General features: G+C 37.1%; 2 protein-coding genes across 2 annotated transcripts in view; both read right to left on the bottom strand.

The window, feature by feature from the left end:
• Nucleotides 1–3,471: 3,471 nt before the first annotated feature.
• Nucleotides 3,472–21,936, bottom strand: part of LOC5566766 — a 535,713-nt gene continuing 517,248 nt past the window's right edge. Inside the window, exons 9-11 of the mRNA XM_001651123.2 lie at nucleotides 4,763–4,872; nucleotides 4,176–4,702; nucleotides 3,472–4,110 (exon numbers count right to left, since the gene is read on the bottom strand). Coding sequence (XP_001651173.2) covers nucleotides 3,612–4,110; nucleotides 4,176–4,702; nucleotides 4,763–4,872 — 1,136 coding nt within the window. The 3' untranslated portion in view covers nucleotides 3,472–3,611. The remainder of the gene's footprint in view (nucleotides 4,111–4,175; nucleotides 4,703–4,762; nucleotides 4,873–21,936) is intronic.
• LOC110676846 lies at nucleotides 12,863–16,362 on the bottom strand. Its single transcript, XM_021846291.1, has 4 exons — nucleotides 15,855–16,362; nucleotides 15,493–15,716; nucleotides 14,780–15,427; nucleotides 12,863–14,172 (listed from the first exon to the last, which is right to left on the bottom strand). Exons 1-4 carry the CDS (start codon nucleotides 16,279–16,281, stop codon nucleotides 13,201–13,203), a joined length of 2,271 nt encoding a protein of 756 aa, XP_021701983.1. The 5' UTR covers nucleotides 16,282–16,362; the 3' UTR covers nucleotides 12,863–13,200.

The following is a 21,936-nucleotide window of genomic DNA, read 5'->3' as shown; positions in this document are numbered from 1 at the left end:
TAAAAACATGTGTTTTGTCCCTCCCAAAATAATCAAAACAAGAATACTGGACGCCATGTTGAATTGATGTTGGGTTGGTAAATATTGGCTCATGCCACCCCCTTGCAGGAACTCCACTGTTGCCTGCCGAGCCGTTGGTAAAGCATGCAAAATGCGAACCCACTTTATAATTATGAGTAGCAATTTATCATGACGTCCAATCAAAATGTGGTCTTCGGCAAAGTTGTCCCTTCGCTGGGGTGATTTCACATGAGAATTCGTTCACTTTCCCATAAAATATTATGGCGAACACAAAAGGTTGGCGTTTTCCATTGTAATCTCCATATAAACATCAAATGGCGTGTGCACAGTCAAATTTCTTCCATCATGATGATATCAATTTGTCAAAATTGAGTTTACATAATTCATGCATACCAACAGATCTTTTTGAACAGAAGCGCTCAAAAGCGATCACTTCACCTGTTTTACGGTACTACTGAATAAACACTGGTAAGGGGTAAAGCGATCCAAGCACATGGACAACCCTTATCTTTAAGGCTAAGTAGCCTGTCATTCGTTTTGGCAACAATGATGACTTTTCAGCTTGCATTTCAAAGTGATGAAACTCAGTCTTAATAGTTTATATTGCCTTGAAAAAGTATCACTTTACGCACTAACATGCATGAAATATGCTGATACTTTTTCAGCTGTGTCAGTGCAGAACCAACTGATTTTCTTTGATACAAAATCCTGAGATGAATTAGCAACAATCATCAACGACGTGTACAAATTTCAATGACGGTCTACTTCGCCTTATTTAAAAAATTTTTTCTTCTTATTGGTGCAGAGTACTTTCAAGCTTTTGGCATAACATTACTCAAGTTTCTGAAAACAAAAAAATTGTTTTATGAGAAAGTTTATCCAAACCATCTGGAGTACTTTTTAAACTTTTTCAATTTTCCACAAGTTGCATTTTGATGAAGCATGATTTTTGGAGAAGTTTCAGGGACAAACATTTCCAATCTGAATGAATATTTTCAGAGAGCATGAAGATTAACACCTTACTGAGGCATCCTGAAAACGCTAGTCTACCGAGAACGCCAATAAATTTCAGATCGATTACAGCTCAATAATGCTGTGTTTTTTTGTCAAAACACCAATTTTTCGGTACAATTATATGTCCACCAAACATAACTACATAACGCATGCTATACCTAGTAAATTCAGCATTAAAAAGGCTCATGCCGTCGAAGCAGTATCTTTCCAAGAGTCCGTTAAGGAACTTCTTAAAAGGATCTCACCAAAATCCAACAGCTAGTTGAAGAGAATCCAACGAAAATTCCCGTCGATAATTTGTCAAAGATATATCTAGCAATATTATGAAGATTTTACTCATAACCATCCCAAATGATATCTACAAGAATTAAGAAATTTCATCAAGTATTCCGAAGAGTTTCATCAGAACCCAAAAATCGGAGAGATATCCATGAAGAAGGAAGCTAAGGAAGGAAGCTGCTTTGAATATTATGAGAATCTTGCGAATGGGCTTCTCAGAAGACAAAGAGCAACTGTTGGAAGAATGATTTGTCAAGATCTTTTCAAAAACGCTCCAGTTATCTATGAACAATTTTGTAAGACATGTTTAACCGGTCGCTATTACAATTGCCAATGGATTGACTGGCGGTTTGATCCCTTCAATAGCTTGCCAGGATACTTCCAAGGCATTTTCGAGGATTACGTTGGAAAGCTGGTGAAATCTGCAAAAAATCAAGCCGAAAATATGACAGGAACTCCCACGGATGCAACTAGGAACAATCAGGAATTGAATTATAAGAAAATGGAGATTATCACTCACATATCGCTCTTTGCAACAATCATGATCAGCAGCACATCATGAGATATTGTTTATCATCTTCTGTTACTACGGGGTCTATTTTATAAGTCGAGTCGATCAAAATGACTCGACCGGAGTCACTGTCGACCGAAAAATTTGCTCGACTCAGCTCTGTCACTCGAGTTTTTCGACAGTTGTCACTCTATGTGACTGGATTACTATGGGAGTCGACGGGTGACATCTGAAATATGCATGCTTGCTTTGATCGACAATGAATATAGACAAGTCACATGAATCTGCTCGATTTACAAAATAGCTCTGATTGAAGTGGGGGGTCATAGTGCACTATAAAACCCCTCTAAACAAGCTCCAAACCTGGGGGCATTATTGCTATCGGACGTTTGGAGATTATTAAGGGGCCTATTTTGTAAATCAAGCACATTCATGTGACTCGTCTGTAATCATTGTCGATCAAAGTAAGCATGCAGATTTCAGATGTCACTCGTCGACTCCCATAGTAATCCAGTCGCATAGAGTGACAACTGTCGAAAAACTCGAGTGACAGACCGTGTCGAACGATATTTTTTGGTCGACAGTGACTCCAGTCGAGTCATTTTGATCGACTCGACTTATAAAATAGACCCCTAAGCATACCAGTAAGATAGATCACCTTCTCTCCAATGGAAAAGTGGATTTTATCATCGCTTTCTCTTTTGGGCTTTCGTTTGCTGTTGTTATTTATCACGCTTGTTATAAATTTCCAGATATTTCCGATCATGGACCAATACAATCGCTTGCTTCGATTGTGCTTTGTGATCAAATGAGAACGAATTCTGCAATGTTTTGAAATAATGTTATGTAGTTTAATTTTCAAGTTCGCTTCACGAAACGATTATTGTGTAACATTTTCCACAAATGGCACCAAATCACCTAATATAGCATAATGTGTTTTCTTCAAAGAAAGCATCCAAAACTTACGTGGCTCTTTCTGGCTAAAATGTAACAATGCGATCATCGTAGACTGTTTGCATTGCTTTAACAGTCTCGAAGTCAAGGTTGCCCCTTGAAATGCTACGCAATTTATGGATCCTTACAGCTTTTGCTCGCTCACTCTAAACGGATAACATTGCAAAATCTCCATTGTGTGTCACAACAAATTATCGTTTGGTTTAATCGTCCAAACCATCGCCGACTCCGAAACTCAAAGTAACACATTGTATGTGCATGTGTATATACAACTTTTATCTTAACTTTCATCTAGTTCCGGTTCCTACCTACCTCTTCCGATTTCGTCCGATTTTCACTAGGTTTCGTCTTTTGTTCCTCCCCACCCTCCTCTATTTCTCGCTTACCCAAGTGAAAGGAATACTAAAATAGCCACTACAACAAGATTTCCCTAAGATAACGAAACGAGCCAATTTTCCCTCGCAATTTCCGGAACACGTCCAAGCGCGTTGCTTTTCCTTATACTAAAACCAACACAAAGTTTAACCTCGAAGCCGGAATCTGGGTCACCGTTTCGATTCGATTCGATTTACATCCGTGAGTAATTGTCGCTGAAACCAGGCTGATATTGGCGCATATCGTTAGAATTCAAATTCGTTGTCACTGTTCAATAAAAACCCAATTGTTTTGAACTTGCTGGCTTACGAGGGGTCCGTCAGTTTGAGTTAATCGAACAGCGACATCATTTGAATACTAAAGGTAAGTGCCAATGGCGGCCTGGTTTCAGCGATCCTTACTTCCATTTGAAACAATTCTTTCAACAAACAAAATCCCCACTCCCCCCATCCTAAAATCAGTGAGACGACGTCATAATGATGACATCCGGTGCCGACTTCCGGATATTGTGTCCCGTCGTCGGGTCCATATCCCGTTCTAGTACCACCTTCTGCTGCTGCTGCTGCTGTTGCTGGGGATGATGATGGTGGTGATGATGACTATGCTGGTGACCTCCACCCATTCCGCCACCCTGGAGATCCGTTTCCTCATCCCCTCCGACCCCAATCGATATGACACCACCGGTCCCACTGAGGTCCTGCAGCTCGAATTTGTTACCTTTGCTACGCTCTAACGTTCCGCCGCCGCCGCCTCCTCCTCCCATGTGATGGTGATGATGATGGTGGTGGTGATGTTTCACCTTCGGAGGGGGAGGCGTCACCGAGGGCAGCTGCGAGGGCGGCGATTGACCACCCGGAAGCTGCTGGGCTTCATAGCCGAACGTCGAAAACCGTATGCTGTTGGGATTAGGTGACTGCGTCACCTTGTTCTTGAACACCGGCTGGAAAAGGGATTCCCTGGAAGATACAGAGAGATATATGAATTGGTTATAATGCTCAATTAGAAATCCCCAATCGCTCACCTCGTTTGACAGGCCATGTCGCACATGCCGGCATCCTTCATGCCCATCCGCAGCGGATCCTCGTGATAACTGCTGCGCAAAATGTCCTGAATCTCTTGCTGACTCCGGCTGGGGTCGTTCTTCAAATCTATCCTACTGCTACTGCTAAACATGTGACTTCCGCCTCCTCCTCCCCCTCCGCTTCCTCCGCCACCACTTCCGCCACTACCTCCCCCCACCAGAGAAGGCGAGATCACCTCCCGGTAGTAGCTATTGGCAGCGTTCTCCAATACGTTGATCGGTTCCTTGTCGAAGGCCGGTGGAGGAAACTTCGTAATGTCCAGATCGACCGGCTTCTTCGTTGAGTGTCGCCCCAGTTCGTTGAGTTTGCTTTCCCGTGATTGGCGGATGTGCTCCCGGATGATCTTGTGGTCTCGCATAATCTTCCGAACGATCTTGATCACGAAAGCGATCACCATACTGCCGAAAATAAGCCCGAACACCACCATGATGATGGTCACATGCTCCGATTGGGCCTGCTGCTTGGTCTGCAATGAGGAGGGGAATGTTAGAATTACTTTAAAAAAGTTTAGAGTGTGGATTTTTACGTGGCATTCGTCTTCGTCCCACCGGAACCGGCAGTTGATTCGTCCGTTGCATCGCAAATCGGAGGAAATGCAGGTGGCGTCCTCGCAATCGTACTCGTCATCGTCACAAGCTATAATACGAAATATAAGGAATCAATTGGACATTTTCAAAAGTGACTTATCAACATTTTGTTTCTTCTTGAAAATACAAATTTTGACAAATTTTCATTTCTTTATTTGAATATCATGTAACAGACATAATAATATTTTTTGCCCACACCCAAGAAAGTTGGATATCTTAAAGAATTGCCTAACACTTTCATTTAAAATTTCTAAAAGACTCGGTAAATCACTTAGAAATTTTAACTCGGACAAGGTTTTTAGAACTAAAAAAAAATTGAAAGGATTTTTCTAAAAACTTAAGAATTTACCATTATTTTCAGAAATCCCTCAAGAATTGCGGGACGGAAGTATAAATTTTAAAACCGGATTAACATTAGAACCCTTTAAAAATAAAACTCAAATCGTCTGAAAATAATGACTTTATAGCCAAAAAATATTGATCATAAATCTCATATGATGTTCGTCTTCAAATTTGAATTGAGTTCCACTAGGACTTTGAAATAGTTTCTACCAAAGGATCGAAATAAATTTAAATACAAAACTCTTCAAAAATAATACATTAAAATCCGATAAGTTTTCAAAGAATTCCACGAGAAAACCACTCAGAAAATCACAACGCGCAATAATTCTCAAAAAAGCATTCATGAAGGATTTTTAACGATTTTTGTATGGAAGTACAAAAAGGAAAGGTATTCTATCATATTTTTGTTTGAATTCTGGACAGGGATTCGGTAAAAATCCGGAAAATCATATTTCCGAACTCCGTAGAGTAATTCCGACCGTATCCAGGACAGTGATTCTATAACCCTAAATCTAAAAAAGAAAACCAGAAAGGAATTTTCTAAACATCCTGGTCCTCTAATAAGCAGTGCCGGATTTGGGCATCGGGGGTTCGGGTCAGACCTCTTGAGCGGGAAACGCTTATTATTAAACAGTTAAGTATTATGAAAATAAAATACCTGAAAAACTCAATTTTCCAATATACCCACGTCAAGTCGTTCAAGTCTTACACTCAAGCGAATTGTTAGAAAAAATGATCCTATCTACTTTTATTGTTGGAAAAAATAATCCCGAGTACAAGCTACTTTGAAAAATCTCGCTCTTCATACACATATCAAGCGAGGTGGTGCTGGCGATGGCTGAATATGCGATCGCTCTTGAGTTAAACAATATGCTTTTAAATACTCAATTTGATTACCTTAACGGTAAAGGAACAAACAATTAACTAGCGTAGCTTTAATTAGATATTCAACTGGTCTTTGCCAACAAGGAGCAATTACTTTCAGAAAAGCACACGAGCTTCGTACTCGGTCAATTAACAACTTCCAGAATTGACTATATGAGTCTTCCTCAAGGCTCATGTCTTAGTCCCTTGCTTTATAATTTTAATGTTTCGGATATTGAGAACACCCTTATACAACTTACGAATGATCATTAGAGTGATGCAAATTTTGAATTGTTTGCTCCCCTATGCTTAAACGATTTTTATTATGGTAAATAGCATCCTCCCAAAGTTTGAAGTGATTCGGAAAAATTTGACTGTGCACACGCCATTTGAAGTTTATATGGAGATTACTATGGAAAACGCCAACCTTTTGTGTTCAGCCCTCTATCTCGTCATCATAATATTTTATGGAAAAGTGAACAAACTCTACTCATGTGAAATCCTTCCAGCTACAACTTTGCCGAAGACCACTTTTCAATTGGATCATAAAGTGGGCTTGCATTTTATATGCTTAAAGCCGCACGGGACGTCATCATAATCACATTTCAAGAAGCATATCTCAAGAACCACTCCATATATCGATGCGAAAATGTATCACTATGATTATTTATATGTAGTGCACAACCCGATAAATTTTCAGCTTCATCGGTTCACTAAAACTCGAGATTTGCTTCCACAAAGTTTTGATGATTATTATTAGAGTGAGGCGAAAGATAGGGAAAATAACACGGTCTCCCGTGTCCCCTTAACCAACTGCTCGGCAGGCAACAGTGGTGTTTTTGACGGGTAAAATAGATCAAAGTAATCCAGGCTACTATGTTCTACAGCAAAAAAGTAGTGTTGCTCAGAAAGTAATTGAATGATCATCTCAGCATGATTTAGACTTTGTTATCAATGATAACAAATTATCCTTATGAAGTGAAAAAGTGCCGCGATCAGTTAGTTCTGTTTAATCTTTCGACCTTGACGCTTGCTCCTGCGGGAGCAGGTGACGAGGGCAGGATCAAACATGTCGCGCGACGGTCGAGTAGTGAAATGAAAAAAAGCGCTGCGGATCGTTAGAAGTGTTTGATCTATTGATCGAGTCGCTTGCTTTTGCGTGGGCGAGTGATGAACACTTGTTCGGGGTACAATGCGTTTATCGAATTTTATCGCGAACCCGATTGGGCGTGATTATATCATGGATCGCATCACCAACCTTTGGTGACTCCCAGATCTTTACCTTATCCCACTAACCCAATATCCTTTTCATGACAACTGTGGAGATGCAGAGGTATACTCGGTCTCTAGTAACAACGGTTGTCTAACTAACATTCCTTCCCTTCCCCGATGACCGTAAGGACGTGGCCGGCGCCGTTATTGACTTTTAAAATTTGAGCTCTTGATTTGTGCACATTGAAGAACGGTAAGCTAATCTCAAGCCCCATTCATAAATTCCCAGTGCAACTTCGATTGTTCTGGTCAATCACGGAGTAGCAACTACGAATTGTACGGTCATCTATGCTCATGCTCATGCTCAATGATAACAAATTATCCTTACGCCTAATCAAAATGTGGTCTTCGGTAAAGTTGTAGCTGGGAAGAATTCATATGAGAAGAGTATGTTCACTTTTCCATAGATTATTATGCCGAGCAGTTAGAGTACTGAACACAAAAGGTTTGCCTTTTCCATAGTAATTACCATATAAACTTCAAATGGCGTGTGCACAACCAAATTTCTTCCAAATCACTTCAAATTTTGGGAGAATGATTTTTGTCATAATTGATATCGTTTAAGCATAGGGGAGCAGAAACTTCAAAATTTGCATCAGTCTAATGATCATCTAATGCAAAATATATAGATTATATTAGACAGTTCAAAACAGAACACCAAACTTCCTCTTCTTGCAATTGCGTCTCTACTGAGATAGCGTACACCCCTTAGCACAGTGTTGTATGCTATCCATTACAAATTTTCGCAATTCCTAAGTAAGGAAAATGTTCTTTGGAAAGCTTTCTGGCAAGAATCCTCACAGTAATTCCCAAAAAAATGTGTTAGGTATTAGGCAAATTGAATCACCCTTATTTCGAGCAAATGAAAGTCAGTTGACCCTTTCTCTTATATAGAATTTTTACCCTCCTTATCACCTTCTTTCTCTTATATAGAATTTTTACCCACCTTATCACTCTTAGGGAGTTCTGTTTGATCTTTCGACCTTGACGCTTGCTCCTACGGGGGCGAGTGATGAGGGCAGGATCAAAAATGTCGCGCACCGCTCGCATAGCACGGTGAAACAGTGTCGCGGGTCACGAAACACGTCAGTAGTGTTTGATCTTTTGATCTTGTCGCTTGCTCCTATGAGGGCGAGTGACGAACACTTTTTCGGCGTTAGGCGGATTGGGCGCATTCATTTCAAAGTATATATTTATCGTTTACCAAAACGAATCCCTCCCCCATATCCAAACTCCCAGTGTTTACTTGTGGAATTGCAGAGGACTCCTCGGCTTCCATAAAGCATGTAACACGTCAACATTTCCCTCCCATCTTCAAATTGACCTGCATTCGGACGCATCGGCACCGTTATTGTTTGTTATAATAATGACAGCACCAGTACTTACAAATTGAGGATGCTACTGAACCCGAGTAGCGTCTGTTGGTTCCCTGTGCAAGTACAACTGTTCTTGCAACAACGGAGTAGCATCTGCGGGCGGTCAATCATGCTCATGCTCATGCTCATAGAATTTTTACCCACCTTATCACTCTTAGGGATGGTACACAAACTATGTCACGCTAAATTTCAACTTTTGTTGAACGAATGTTTACTCCAATAAACATAAACACAGTGAAGTTAAAATTTTCTCCTGCATTTTGTCGCGAATCAAATTTTCGTCTTTAATGTAGTATTCCGGTGTTTTTTGTCGAAGAAATGCAGATTACTTGAACAATTGATTTACAATTGCATGTAAATGTGGAAATTTCGAATAGTGCAGCGGGAGAAAGCCACTCACCACCGATGGTCTACCGATGAAAGAGAGGATGCGCCACGGTGTCGCCGTCTGACGATGACGGTTGTATTCTTGTAACTTTATCTCGTAAGTTGAGTCATTCTACTATCAGTGCATTACACAGTGAAGTAAATTCAGATACTTTGCCGCGTATACCACACAGATGTGGGTGTAAAAGAAACATTCTGTACCTACTTTGTCACGCCATGCATCTGATATCCAAACAACCAAAACAAACTCGCCAGCTGTCACTTGGCTTTTCGAAATGGCGGAATGGGAAATCTGACACATTGGACTACCTCCCTTCTAGATACCTTGGTCTCTGTACTGAGCCTATATCTATATATACGATAGCCAGAAACCTGCAGAATCAGTCAAATACAAAATATCAAACCTATCGCATCTACCGTGTTGAGTGCTTTTAGTCGGATAATTTCCGGAATCGGCTATAATGTGGCCACTACATGACGGAATTTGAAGAAAATTGCATTAGTGTAAACTTTTTGAGAAACGATTAAATTGGATAACTATGAGTTTTGCATTTGATTAATCCTATAAATGATCATTTTCGAGTCCCGGGATGCCTCAAACTTATGATAAAGTGGCCAATTTGTATCTGAACATCTATGCCAAGATCATGGGAACGCATTTTAGTGCAAAATTATGTTTGATTTCTACTTTTCAAGAATTGAAACGATTTAGTATCCAACAAATCTACAGTCGGTTCTTCCGGGCATTTCGTCCGAATGGCCACATCCGGTATATTTTAAACGGTACAAAACTTTTCATTTATAATGTTGAATATCAGATCTTAATGATTTATGCAAATTAAAATGATTGTCATTGCAAATAAATAAAGGTATCGTGGTATGTCCCAAAAAATAGTCCTTTTTTACCCGAATTGACCCAGTAACCCACCGGAGTTATTCCGGCCACAGGGATATTTCCGAGTTTCTCTGGCCACTTCTAGAAACTAGATATGTGGGCCAGTGAACTGACAAAAAATCATTTGAAACCGTTAAGAATTCGCTGAGCGGTGAGGGTTTCAGTATTTTTGCTTTCACTCAGGCCTATACGGGTTAATGCAACCGTAGCAACAATCTGTGAATTCACCCTAGCAGCAGTCACGCGCGCAGAGAACATCATCGTCCACGCAGTAACGAGCGCAAGAGTGTCGACCGTCATCGTCATCATCATCATTGTCGTTGTCGTGTGAGCGAGGTGAGCGAAGACCGAGCCGGCAGTAGAAGTAGAGAGTGAAATGTTAACACATATATGTATACATAACCCATTATTCCCTTGTACATAGTAAAGATGTAAAAGTTGCGCGCAAGAGAAAAAATAAATCAGTTTCGTCTAAGTAGATGAAAAAACCGAATTTAGTACTATACCATTTAATTCCACTAGAGTTTGAGCTTAATGAAGTTATCCAGTACCATACCAGCCAGTAAATTTAATTTGTACTAAAACGTTTTAGTACAGGCAGATATCCAGTACCATACCAGCCAGTGAGTATATACAGAATGGAAATTCAAGTTCCAAAGTTTTCCAAGCGTGAAAAAAACAATTTTCATATCAATATGTTTAAATCACATGGCAATTGCACCATCTAGTATGCTTTAACGCGACAATTTTCTATTTTATAAGAATTCTGCGTACTTTATCTCACTGGATGAGAGTTCTATGCGATCTAGTGAACTGAAATTTTCACAGCCGCTTTTCTGATAGTGGATTAACAGTTTTCCATGGAAATATTTCATGGCTAACTGTTTTCCTATGATGCCGAGACGAAACTTGTAGTTTTCCTGAAGAAAAATTAATTTATTAGAAATCCACGTACATAATCTCACTGGATGGGAGTTCTATCCAGTCCAGTGAGCTGAAATTTTCACAGCCACTTTTCCAATAGTGGATTAACAGTTTTCCATGGAAATATTTCATGGCTAACTGTTTTCCTATGATGCCGAGACGAAACTTGTAGTTTTCCTGAAGAAATATTAATTTATTAGAAATCCACGTACATAATCTCACTGGATGGGAGTTCTATCCAGTCCAGTGAGCTGAAATTTTCACAGCCGCTTTTCCAATAGTGGATTAACAGTTTTCCAGGGAAATATTTCATGGCTAACTGTTTTCCTATGATGCCGAGACAAAACTTGAAAGTTTCCTGAAGAAATATTAATTTATTAGAAATCCACGTACATAATCTCACTGGATGGGAGTTCTATCCAGTCCAGTGAGCTGAAATTTTCACAGCCACTTTTCCAATAGTGGATTAACAGTTTTCCATGGAAATATTTCATGGCTAACTGTTTTCCTATGATGCCGAGACGAAACTTGTAGTTTTCCTGAAGAAATATTAATTTATTAGAAATCCACGTACATAATCTCACTGGATGGGAGTTCTATCCAGTCCAGTGAGCTGAAATTTTCACAGCCGCTTTTCCAATAGTGGATTAACAGTTTTCCATGGAAATATTTCATGGCTAACTGTTTTCCTATGATGCCGAGACGAAACTTGTAGTTTTCCTGAAGAAATATTAATTTATTAGAAATCCACGTACATAATCTCACTGGATGGGAGTTCTATCCAGTCCAGTGAGCTGAAATTTTCACAGCCACTTTTCCAATAGTGGATTAACAGTTTTCCATGGAAATATTTCATGGCTAACTGTTTTCCTATGATGCCGAGACGAAACTTGTAGTTTTCCTGAAGAAATATTAATTTATTAGAAATCCACGTACATAATCTCACTGGATGGGAGTTCTATCCAGTCCAGTGAGCTGAAATTTTCACAGCCGCTTTTCCAATAGTGGATTAACAGTTTTCCATGGAAATATTTCATGGCTAACTGTTTTCCTATGATGCCGAGACGAAACTTGTAGTTTTCCTGAAGAAATATTAATTTATTAGAAATCCACGTACATAATCTCACTGGATGGGAGTTCTATCCAGTCCAGTGAGCTGAAATTTTCACAGCCGCTTTTCCAATAGTGGATTAACAGTTTTCCATGGAAATATTTCATGGCTAACTGTTTTCCTATGATGCCGAGACGAAACTTGTAGTTTTCCTGAAGAAATATTAATTTATTAGAAATCCACGTACATAATCTCACTGGATGGGAGTTCTATCCAGTCCAGTGAGCTGAAATTTTCACAGCCGCTTTTCCAATAGTGGATTAACAGTTTTCCAGGGAAATATTTCATGGCTAACTGTTTTCCTATGATGCCGAGACGAAACTTGTAGTTTTCCTGAAGAAATATTAATTTATTAGAAATCCACGTACATAATCTCACTGGATGGGAGTTCTATCCAGTCCAGTGAGCTGAAATTTTCACAGCCGCTTTTCCAATAGTGGATTAACAGTTTTCCATGGAAATATTTCATGGCTAACTGTTTTCCTATGATGCCGAGACGAAACTTGTAGTTTTCCTGAAGAAATATTAATTTATTAGATATCCACGTACATAATCTCACTGGATGGGAGTTCTATCCAGTCCAGTGAGCTGAAATTTTCACAGCCGCTTTTCCAATAGTGGATTAACAGTTTTCCATGGAAATATTTCATGGCTAACTGTTTTCCTATGATGCCGAGACGAAACTTGTAGTTTTCCTGAAGAAATATTAATTTATTAGAAATCCACGTACTTAATCACACCGATCTAGTGAGTAGAAATTTTCACAGTCGCTTTTCCGATTAGATTAACAGTTTTTCGTGGCAAATTGTTTTTCATAACAATTTTTGTATTTTCCTGTGTATTCAGGCAATTCCCCCCCCCCCCCGTTTTATTTTCATTTGTCGTATATTTTCATATTTTTGTATATGTTTTTTGGAAACATGCCTTACATAGTCTTGAAAAAATATATCGTTCTCTTCTCTTCTTTTACATTATTTTTTTTTTGAATTTCCATTGTTATATAATTTCATTACTCCATGTGTTATTTCATTTATATTTACAGGGGTTTTTATTAATCGTTTCAATGATTCTCTCCACACTCTATGTGGTTATGAAAGATGTTTTCGGGAAGAAAATTTTGTTAAATTATTATTATCAAATTAAAACGTTTGTTCACATTTATTTATTTTCATCAATTTACAAATAGTTAACACATTTGCCAAGGTTTTAACAAACTTTACATTGTTTTGTCCCATCTGAGCATGTTGCGCAGACCTTCATGGGACATGTTTTGCATATTAGATCAAAATCGTTTTTTGCAATCATCCATGCTCCACAAAGTGTGCAGCATGGATGGTTGAAATAACACTGCAGATAATTTTTTTTGTAGTTTTCGTGTCGCCAGGTTTTCGGATCTATCTGCAAATCATTACATCCCTTGTTCTGAATAATCTCTTTTGAAAATTCCACGCAATAAATTCCACAGCTGGAATTGTCCTTTTGCTGGCTACAAGGCATATCTTCTACCAACCATTTGGTGGCCCAGCGCTGATCATCACCAGTTATCTTTGCAATATTTTTAATTATTGAAAAAAAATCACTGGCTTTAGCAGATTTTTCATTTTGCTGAGAGTCCCAGCAGAAAAAATCTTGCGTTCTGAAGTTAACCATTATTAAAAAGTAATGGCTTCCATCACAAAATGGAACGAGAATTTTAGGGTGACCGACCATTCTGCGGTATTCTGCTGCTGCCAGGTCATTATTTTTGTTGTTTTTAGAAAATAATACAGCAGCAGAATACGGCTCCAGCAAGTAGATTTCCTCAGATCGTCCTGCCGCTTCGATTTCTGCTGCTATGAGCCATTCCACTGCCGAATCTACAATCCACCCTTCGATTACTGTCCTTAGGTCGGCAAGGTCGAGGCTAATTGTTCGGTTCTGGAAATTCTTTTTCCCAAAGTAAAGCCTTTTTCCGGGATGCATAATACTTATTCGTTCGAATATCTTATTGAATCCGGAATTTGGTGGTATTTTTAGGCTGGGCAGATCTTTGAACCGTTGAGCAAACAGTCGCTTCCCAGAAATATTTGAAAATTTCTGCTTGATGGTTCTTACAGAAGTAGGTGTTCTGCCCCATTCGGCTTTGATTTCTCCAAGCTCCGAAAGCGTTATATCTTCCGATTTGTTTGTTTTTGGTTCCTGTAAGAATGTTAAGTGTAAGTTATTCAGTTATTCAATTTTATTTGGGCTGTTGAATTATACAGTACTGGACTGAATGAAGTACACATCAACTGTTTCTTCTTAGCAACTGATCAAGTATGGCGGCTTTTCGACTTCTATAGTTCTTATTGACATAAAATTTTCACCGCTGCTTTGAAGTAACTTGAAATTCACTCATCTATAAATTCACAGCTTCTCACAAAACGGATTTTTCAGTTCACACAAATCTCTAATTACGGCCAAAGGCAAAATTTTGAATTAGCTATTAACTACTATTTACTTGCATATATGCGCAATATATCGTTATGTTAAATCTATCAATTTGATAAGACAAATATGTTTATGGAATATCATTTTCATGTAAAATTTATTGTTTTCAAATTGTTTATAATTTTACTTATAATTATTTTTCGCAAAATTTTAAATTTGTGATAATTAAAAAATGTGCGTTTAATTTATGCATTGGAAATTTTCAGCTTAGTAAAATTCAGGTTGATTCTGAGCTGCGGGTACAATTTTAAGTCAACCACACCGGCCTTCAAATTTGTCAGTCCAGTATTGTATAAACATAAATATTGTTACTTACTTTGACATCTGTTCTTTTGCGTTTATATGTGCCTTTTCGTGCATTCAGCCTGCATTTCGGTATTTTTTCCCGATAGCGCACAACATTCGCTCTAGTTTGAGATTTCATGTACGCTATTAATCTTTCGGCAGCAATGGGCAGCTTTCCCAATTCGGCTATTCTGGTTCTTAAATCTTCCTTGGTTGTTCCCCAGTGGCTCTCCATGTTGCCCGTTGAACATCTGAAGTTCTCTTCATAATGAGGTTTTGTGTCTGATTTCCTGATGTGCAGTATAGACGTCCACATAGGTGCCAATGCCACATAATGCTGCATAATGTATTCAATGAAAAGAGTTTCCTTGGAGCTGCATCTGTGGTTATAAGTTTTCAATTTCTCCTTGTAAATAACCAAGCAATCCTTGTACCATTTTGAGTTCTGATAAATAGTGTCGGAGTCGATTTCATCGTTGTATTGCTTCATGTCAGTTTCATCAGTTTCAACTGTTTGCCAAAACGAGTCATTGTGATGCAACGAATATAATAAACGTTCTTTATCACTGTCATTCTGGGATAAATAATAATGGCAAAATTGCTCAAAAATTTTTTTGAACGTAGGATAACTGCGGCAGTGCACCATTTCCACGAAAAATATTTTTGCAATTCGTTTGTCCTATAATGAATTAGAAATATGAATAAACATGTTCTGATAATTAACCCCGCAGAACTGAAGCATACCTTTGCGTCATCCAACATTGAATTCAAATCCTTCAGAAAATTCTTGCTGAGGTGTACTATGCAAAGAAAACAGTACACAAAGTTTCTGTCCATGTACTCGAAAAGGTCGTTGATTTGCTCCGTAGCATAACGATAAACAATGTTGAGGTATTGTACCACATCTAACCCATTGTTTAATTCCACAATGCTCTTTATTTGTGCCCAGCACTTATCCGTTACAATTCCTAGAATGTTGATTTTGAATTTTAATAAGGAATTGCATTTTAACACAAATAAAAATAATTCTAATTCATAGCTTTTTAGACGTTAAACAAATAGAGAAAAGAAAGAAACAGAATGAAAAATTATTCTAAAAAACAAACCTTCAAAAGGGGGCCAGTAGCTAAACTCGTCAACGAATTTGTCTTTAAGTTCTTTGTAAAAGACGCTGATATTTCTGCTGGAGTGATCATTCGTAATCATATCCGCAAATGATATTACGGTTTTAGATGATGTATCTCCAGGAATACCAACTGCTTTGACGATGGCATAGTTGTTTATTCTCTTGTCACAATTTAGGTTTTTAATTTGAGCGCACATCCCCCCCGACGCATCGGTTTCTACTAGAAACCTCGGTGGTTTGTTTCGGCTGGAATCTTTATCATACCGCAACCTTTCTTGATGTAAAATTTTCAGTTGATCACAGCTGATAAGAGTGACACGAAATGGCCCAACAGAAAATGATTGGAAATACCTAGAAGATAGTTGAAAATAAGCATTATGCACTTGGCAAATATAGACTTTTAACATAGGACTTTTGATTTCCAATTTGGAGTAAGGTATCGTTGGGCATGTTGGTAAAGGAAATCATCAATTAAATCCTAAAGATTTTTAATCCATATCATATCCTAAAATTTAATTGTGCACAAAACTTTAGGAAAAATATAATGATAGTTTTTGAAAAACGTCCTCTTATTTTCACTTGTCAATGTTGTAGGTAAGAAGATATATGGTAGTTATTAATAATAAATTGAACAACTAGGGTAGGTGTACCAGTTATGGCCATAGTGGTTCCCTATTTCGCCATACGTGATATCTTGAACGCCTTCACTTAAAAAAAAAATCTGTTGTGTTTTAGCAGTAAAATAAAGGATAAATCTCGATGTTAAAACATTCAAAAAGATTAAAAATGTAAAAGTTATACAAATTTTGCATATGGTCAAATAGGGAACCACTATTGCCATAACTGGTACACTTTACCTAACAGTTAAATTTTCACTTAAAGTGGACCGCAGATAGACGAAACAGTTTTTAAAATTTAAAAATTCTGGAGTGGTCATAAGAACACTAAGCTGAGAAATAGGCTATGTTCCAGACGTAACGCAACGTCAGGAAAAAGAATAAGAAGAAAATCAATTTACATGTTTGCATAAGAGTTTTGTTTAACAACAACGTAATAAACATGTAAAAGTTGAACATTTTATTTATGACAATTATTCAGACACTGTAATATCGTAATGTTGAGATGCCTTTTTTTAGAAGTTGATTTCTATTAGCCTTAAACGCTTTGAATAATGTGTTTTGTTAATATTCAGCACGCTTTCAGTAATTTATTCTATGTTATACAACAATGATTGAATTTGCTTATCTGTCATAAAGGTCTGAGCAGTCTCAAAGGTTTACGCATGAGTTTGGAACATAATATGACATATTCACTAAAATATAGAGTTCTGTTTGATCCTTCGACCTTGACGCTTGCTCCTGCGGGGGCGGGCGATGAGGGCAGGCAAACATGCCGCGCGTCGGTCGAGTAGTGAGAGGAAAAAGCGCCACTGATCGTTAGTAGTGTTTGATCTATTGATTACGTCGCTTGCTCTTGCGTGGGTGAGTGATTAACACTTGTTCGGGGTACAATGCGATTATCGAATTATATCGCGATTCCAATTTGGCGTGATTATAGCATGGATCGCATCACCAACCACTGGTGACTCCCAGATCTTTACCTTATCCTAATAGCCTAGTATCCTTTCCATGACAACTGTGGAGATGCAGATGTATACTCGGTCTAACGGTTGTCTAACTAACATTCCTTCCCTTCCCCGATGACCGTAAGGACGTGGCCGGCGCCGTTATTGACTTTTAAAATTTGAGCTCTCGATTTGTGCACAGTGAATAAGCTAATTCCAAGCCCCATTCATTAATTTCCTGTGTAACTACGATTGTTCTGGTCAATCACGGAGTAGCAACTACAATTGTACGGGCATCCATACTCATGCTCAAAATGACATATTCACTAAAATATACAATTTAGGTAGGTATGGCATGACATGTAACCAAATTAGGGTACATATCGAACGTCGTTTTTTGTCCAACAGCAAGAATTCTAGCACTGATAGAATTAGTATAAATTGGAAACTGCAGCTTGCACAATTATATGACTTCTTGTCAAAAATTTCATTACAACTATAGTTAACGGAAAAGCATGAAAATTGTAGACTACGTACCTAAATTTCAAATGCAGAATTACATGTATATTTAAACAGAGGTGAGTGTTCTTTCCGGAATTCGTAAATTGATTTAATTTCCAGAACAGATTATTTAAAAGAATCATGTCTTCAATCCATCTATCTTATCTTCCATATTATATATAAATAAAAATGGAATGGTATTTGTATGCCACGAAACGGCTTAGGAACAAGTCAACGGATTTACCTGATTCTTTCATAATTGCATTCGTCAATGGTTCCGACGTGATAGTTAAAGGAAAAAGTTTAGCTTTAGTCTCTGAAATAGTTCGAAAAACGGGAGAAAACTAATGTGTCACTTTGTATGGAGTTTTCATAGCGTTTGATGCTGATTTTCAATTTAGAGCTATTTGAATAATTCAATATTTAACGTACAATTCGACAATATTCTCCATACAAAGTTATTTTTAAATATATTTATCCACTCTTCATATAAATTTTAAGCGAACTCGTTCGAATACAAACAAACTTTATGCTTTCAGCCAAATTTTATAGCATTTCTAATAAACAAACTTAAAAAAACCGGCTCAAAACAGTTACGTAATATGTGGATAGTCCCTTCTCAAACAATGAAAACATAAAATAACATGTTTAAATTACATATTTCATCAATTAGGCGAGAGAACTAGTTTTGCCCTTACTTCATTTTTCTCGACCTCTGCAGTCTTCCAATTAAATTATAATACAAGTAATAATATCTGACCATATTTAATATTACATTTTAATCAATAACAGATTTGTTCACACCTCTCATGACGACGCTTTCATTCTTATCAAGGTCTGTATGTAAAAATAAAAAGTCGTTTACTGATGTTGTTTTAAGAAACAAAGGACCAAGAGTGTTCCAAAAAATCTTTATAAATACACAAATATGACGCGTGAACAATGATTTATGGAAATAAGATGTTTCCACTGTAGTTCTTTTAATCATAACTTTTAGGAAATCTAAGTAAGATCAAAATGGGTTTATATGATTTCGTATTTGAACGCAATCTTATGGTGAACCGTTCGTGCCAAGTAAGCTCCTTACCATATTTGTTTTTTTTTTGTTAGCTTAAGCTCCGCAGTTGATATTGTAGCAGTTATTATAATTTAAACTATATTTCTTAATTTTTATTGAGGCATTGAAAAAATAGCGCTCAAAGTTTGAAGTATGTCTTCTCATATAAATGTTCATAATTTTCAAGTACATTTCTGTGTGCCATATTCATAGAGCATCACCGCACAAATAACTCAGCTTGCTTCTATTGTTCAGCAAAAAATATAACTTTCACACAATTTACGTTTTGTCGTTGCTATAAAGGTTGAAAGGTTGATATAGAGACTGTTATGCCTTATTTTAATATAGTACTGCACCAACTTCATATTTTTCAAAATTTCCAAACAAGGTAAATTTTATACGCATTTATTGAAACATGTATGTTGTGGTGAAAAGGGTGTTGGTTCAAAAATACAAATGGGACTGTTATGCTTTTATGATCAGTATAGCTCTATAATCAAATAAACGTTGTATAATACATACCTGAAGTCGTTCGTGGGCTCTGCCAAGAATTTTGGCATTTGACTTTCACAGGTCCACATCAATGTTAATGAGTCGATGCGTGATTCGGAAAGCCTGCTTTCATTCAAAACCTCTGCTCGAATCTTTGCAATAGTGTTCTGAGAAAGTGGCCATTTATTCCTCGGCGTCACATAATGTCGATCTCCATAGTTAATCACCAAATAGTTTCCGTATGCTTTCGGCATTTGCGTTCGAATATCATTTTTTGCGCCATCTCGATTGTTCCCTCGGAGCTGCGGCACTTTATAGCTGTTCGGACAATGTTTAGTTGGATAATTCGTGGCAAAAACTTCAAATATTTTGGAATTATCATCAGGGTTGCAAGCTTTGTCGTTGACGCTATAAACTAGTTTAAACAAGTTACATGGGTTCTCATTTCCCCATGTACAGTAAGCAAGAATTTGGAGGGCATTTGATGCTAGCCAAAAATTCGTTTTTGTTGCTACATCCTGAAATTTATTACGTACATTTTAGTTAGTAGTTAATCTTTTTTCAACTCGTATCCGCTGAGCAAAACAAATAACACTCAAAAAGCTGTCCTTTTGTCAGTTATTGGCGGTTCGCATTATTGTAGTTTGCAGTATTTTGAATATCTTTCGTTTTTTATGAAAATCACCACCGATCTGGAGTTATTTAAGATTCCACCGACATTTACGTGACTTTTTAGTATAAATATAACTTCAAATCAACTTATTTTTATAGTTTCGGCTACCTTTTATTATGTGAGAACTAAAACAGTGAATAGTTTTGTGTAATACTTCTGTTCTTTCTTGGACCTCCGTGGAATTAATCCCAGGTAGGATAATTTTTTGTTTCTTTCTGATAGGCAAAATCGGATTTAATACTTCATCAATTCATAAGATTACCTTAAGCGTGCCCATTTGGAATCAATTCAAGAACGTCGGTCGTCCAACTATCTAAAAATAATCGACAATTTTGTAGTTCTATGTCTGGTTTGAGTTTGGTTTTTGCCAAATAATACGAATTTCATCAATGGCTTCTGAGGAATGATGATGAACACATAATAACCGTAGTCGAAACTTTGAAAACAATTTGAGTAGGGTTAGTTGGGTTAATGTTAACAGGAACGGAAGATTATACTAGGAACAACTCCGGACCGGTGGACATTTCCAAAAGTTGCAATGGTACTCTAAAAACAAAATAAGGTACAGCGGGGTAAGTGAACACAGAAAAATCATTTATTTCGTTATTTTGTTCAGCCAACGTGAATGATTTCAAATACTACGGATAAAGTATGAGAGAATTTGATACAATAAATAATTTTCATCATTACCATTTGTTGAAAAATTGCGTCAATTGGTCCACTTGCCCCACTATTGTGAGGTTAGGGGATCACAAAAAAAAAACCTAATCTATTCCCACAACAAATGTGAAGTATAAATGTATAACGGAATTTTTTTTTCTTGCTGTATGTGCTATGTTACATATATTTAATATTTAGAAATGAAGAATATCTTTATACATGAATAAAAAAGATGAAAAGTGTTCATACATTAGTTCTCTATAATTCGAACGATAAATACAATTGAAACTAGAATATCAAGTATTCTTGTTTCGAAAAAATCATTCAATTTATACGCATAAATAATTGTCTATTCTCAAAAATATTTCCGAAAGAATCTAGTAGTTTAAAAATGCTTTTCGCATGTACTTTTGTTGAACAAACTGTTTTTTTTACTAATGTTGGTACAATTGTTAACATTTTCTGAAAAATTGATATGGTCAAATAACGTGCGATTAAATGCTTACAACAGGAGAATTTTTATGTTTTCCTTTCCTTATTTTTAATTGTGTCAAGTTGACACCAGAAAGTCATATTGACAAATGTAAACCAGAAATGAAAGAAGAAAACTAACGGAAGACAACAGAAGACAAGAATAATTCCAATTCTCATAACCAATCTGCATATACATGAAAGTTTATCAATTGGAAAGTTCGGGGAAGTGCACCTTACTATGCATTTACTGAAATCGCTTTTTTCTTTTGGGTTAAAATATTAACCATATAAAAATAACAGTATTCGATTTTACGCAAAGGTACAATATATGCTTGATTGGCAGAATATAATTTTGAAATATATTTAGTTTTGCAGTTCACAAGTTCGATGGTGTAAATGCACGTACAGTTGTGTTCAGAATAAAAGTAGTGAAAGCCGATTTTCATACAAAATGCTCAACTCAATATGCTCAAAATAATAGTAGTTTTAATTATTTAAATATCTGCTGTATTTTGAATTTTCGAATTTTTCTTCACTCATCATTTTAAACATTTCCACCCTAGCTATTTATGTATAAACAAGCCAATTTTTTACAAAATTGTTGCTGAACAAAAATTACCAAAAGAAAAACTACTATTATT

The sequence above is a fragment of the Aedes aegypti genome, chromosome 1 (genome assembly GCF_002204515.2).
Source record: "Aedes aegypti strain LVP_AGWG chromosome 1, AaegL5.0 Primary Assembly, whole genome shotgun sequence".
NCBI classification, from domain to species: domain Eukaryota; kingdom Metazoa; phylum Arthropoda; class Insecta; order Diptera; family Culicidae; genus Aedes; species Aedes aegypti.
The sequence above is the reverse complement of the archived record's forward strand: the minus strand, read 5'-3'. Positions and strand labels throughout refer to the sequence as shown.

Coding starts and splice junctions, on each gene's coding strand:
- LOC110676846 (XM_021846291.1), bottom strand. CDS start 16,281: ATGTTAAAAGTCTATATTTGCCAAGTGCATAATGCTTATTTTCAACTA. Junction 15,717..15,854: donor CTACTGGCCCCCTTTTGAAG/GTTTGTTTTTTA, acceptor TCAACATTCTAG/GAATTGTAACGGATAAGTGC. Junction 14,173..14,779: donor GCAAAAGAACAGATGTCAAA/GTAAGTAACAAT, acceptor ACATTCTTACAG/GAACCAAAAACAAACAAATC.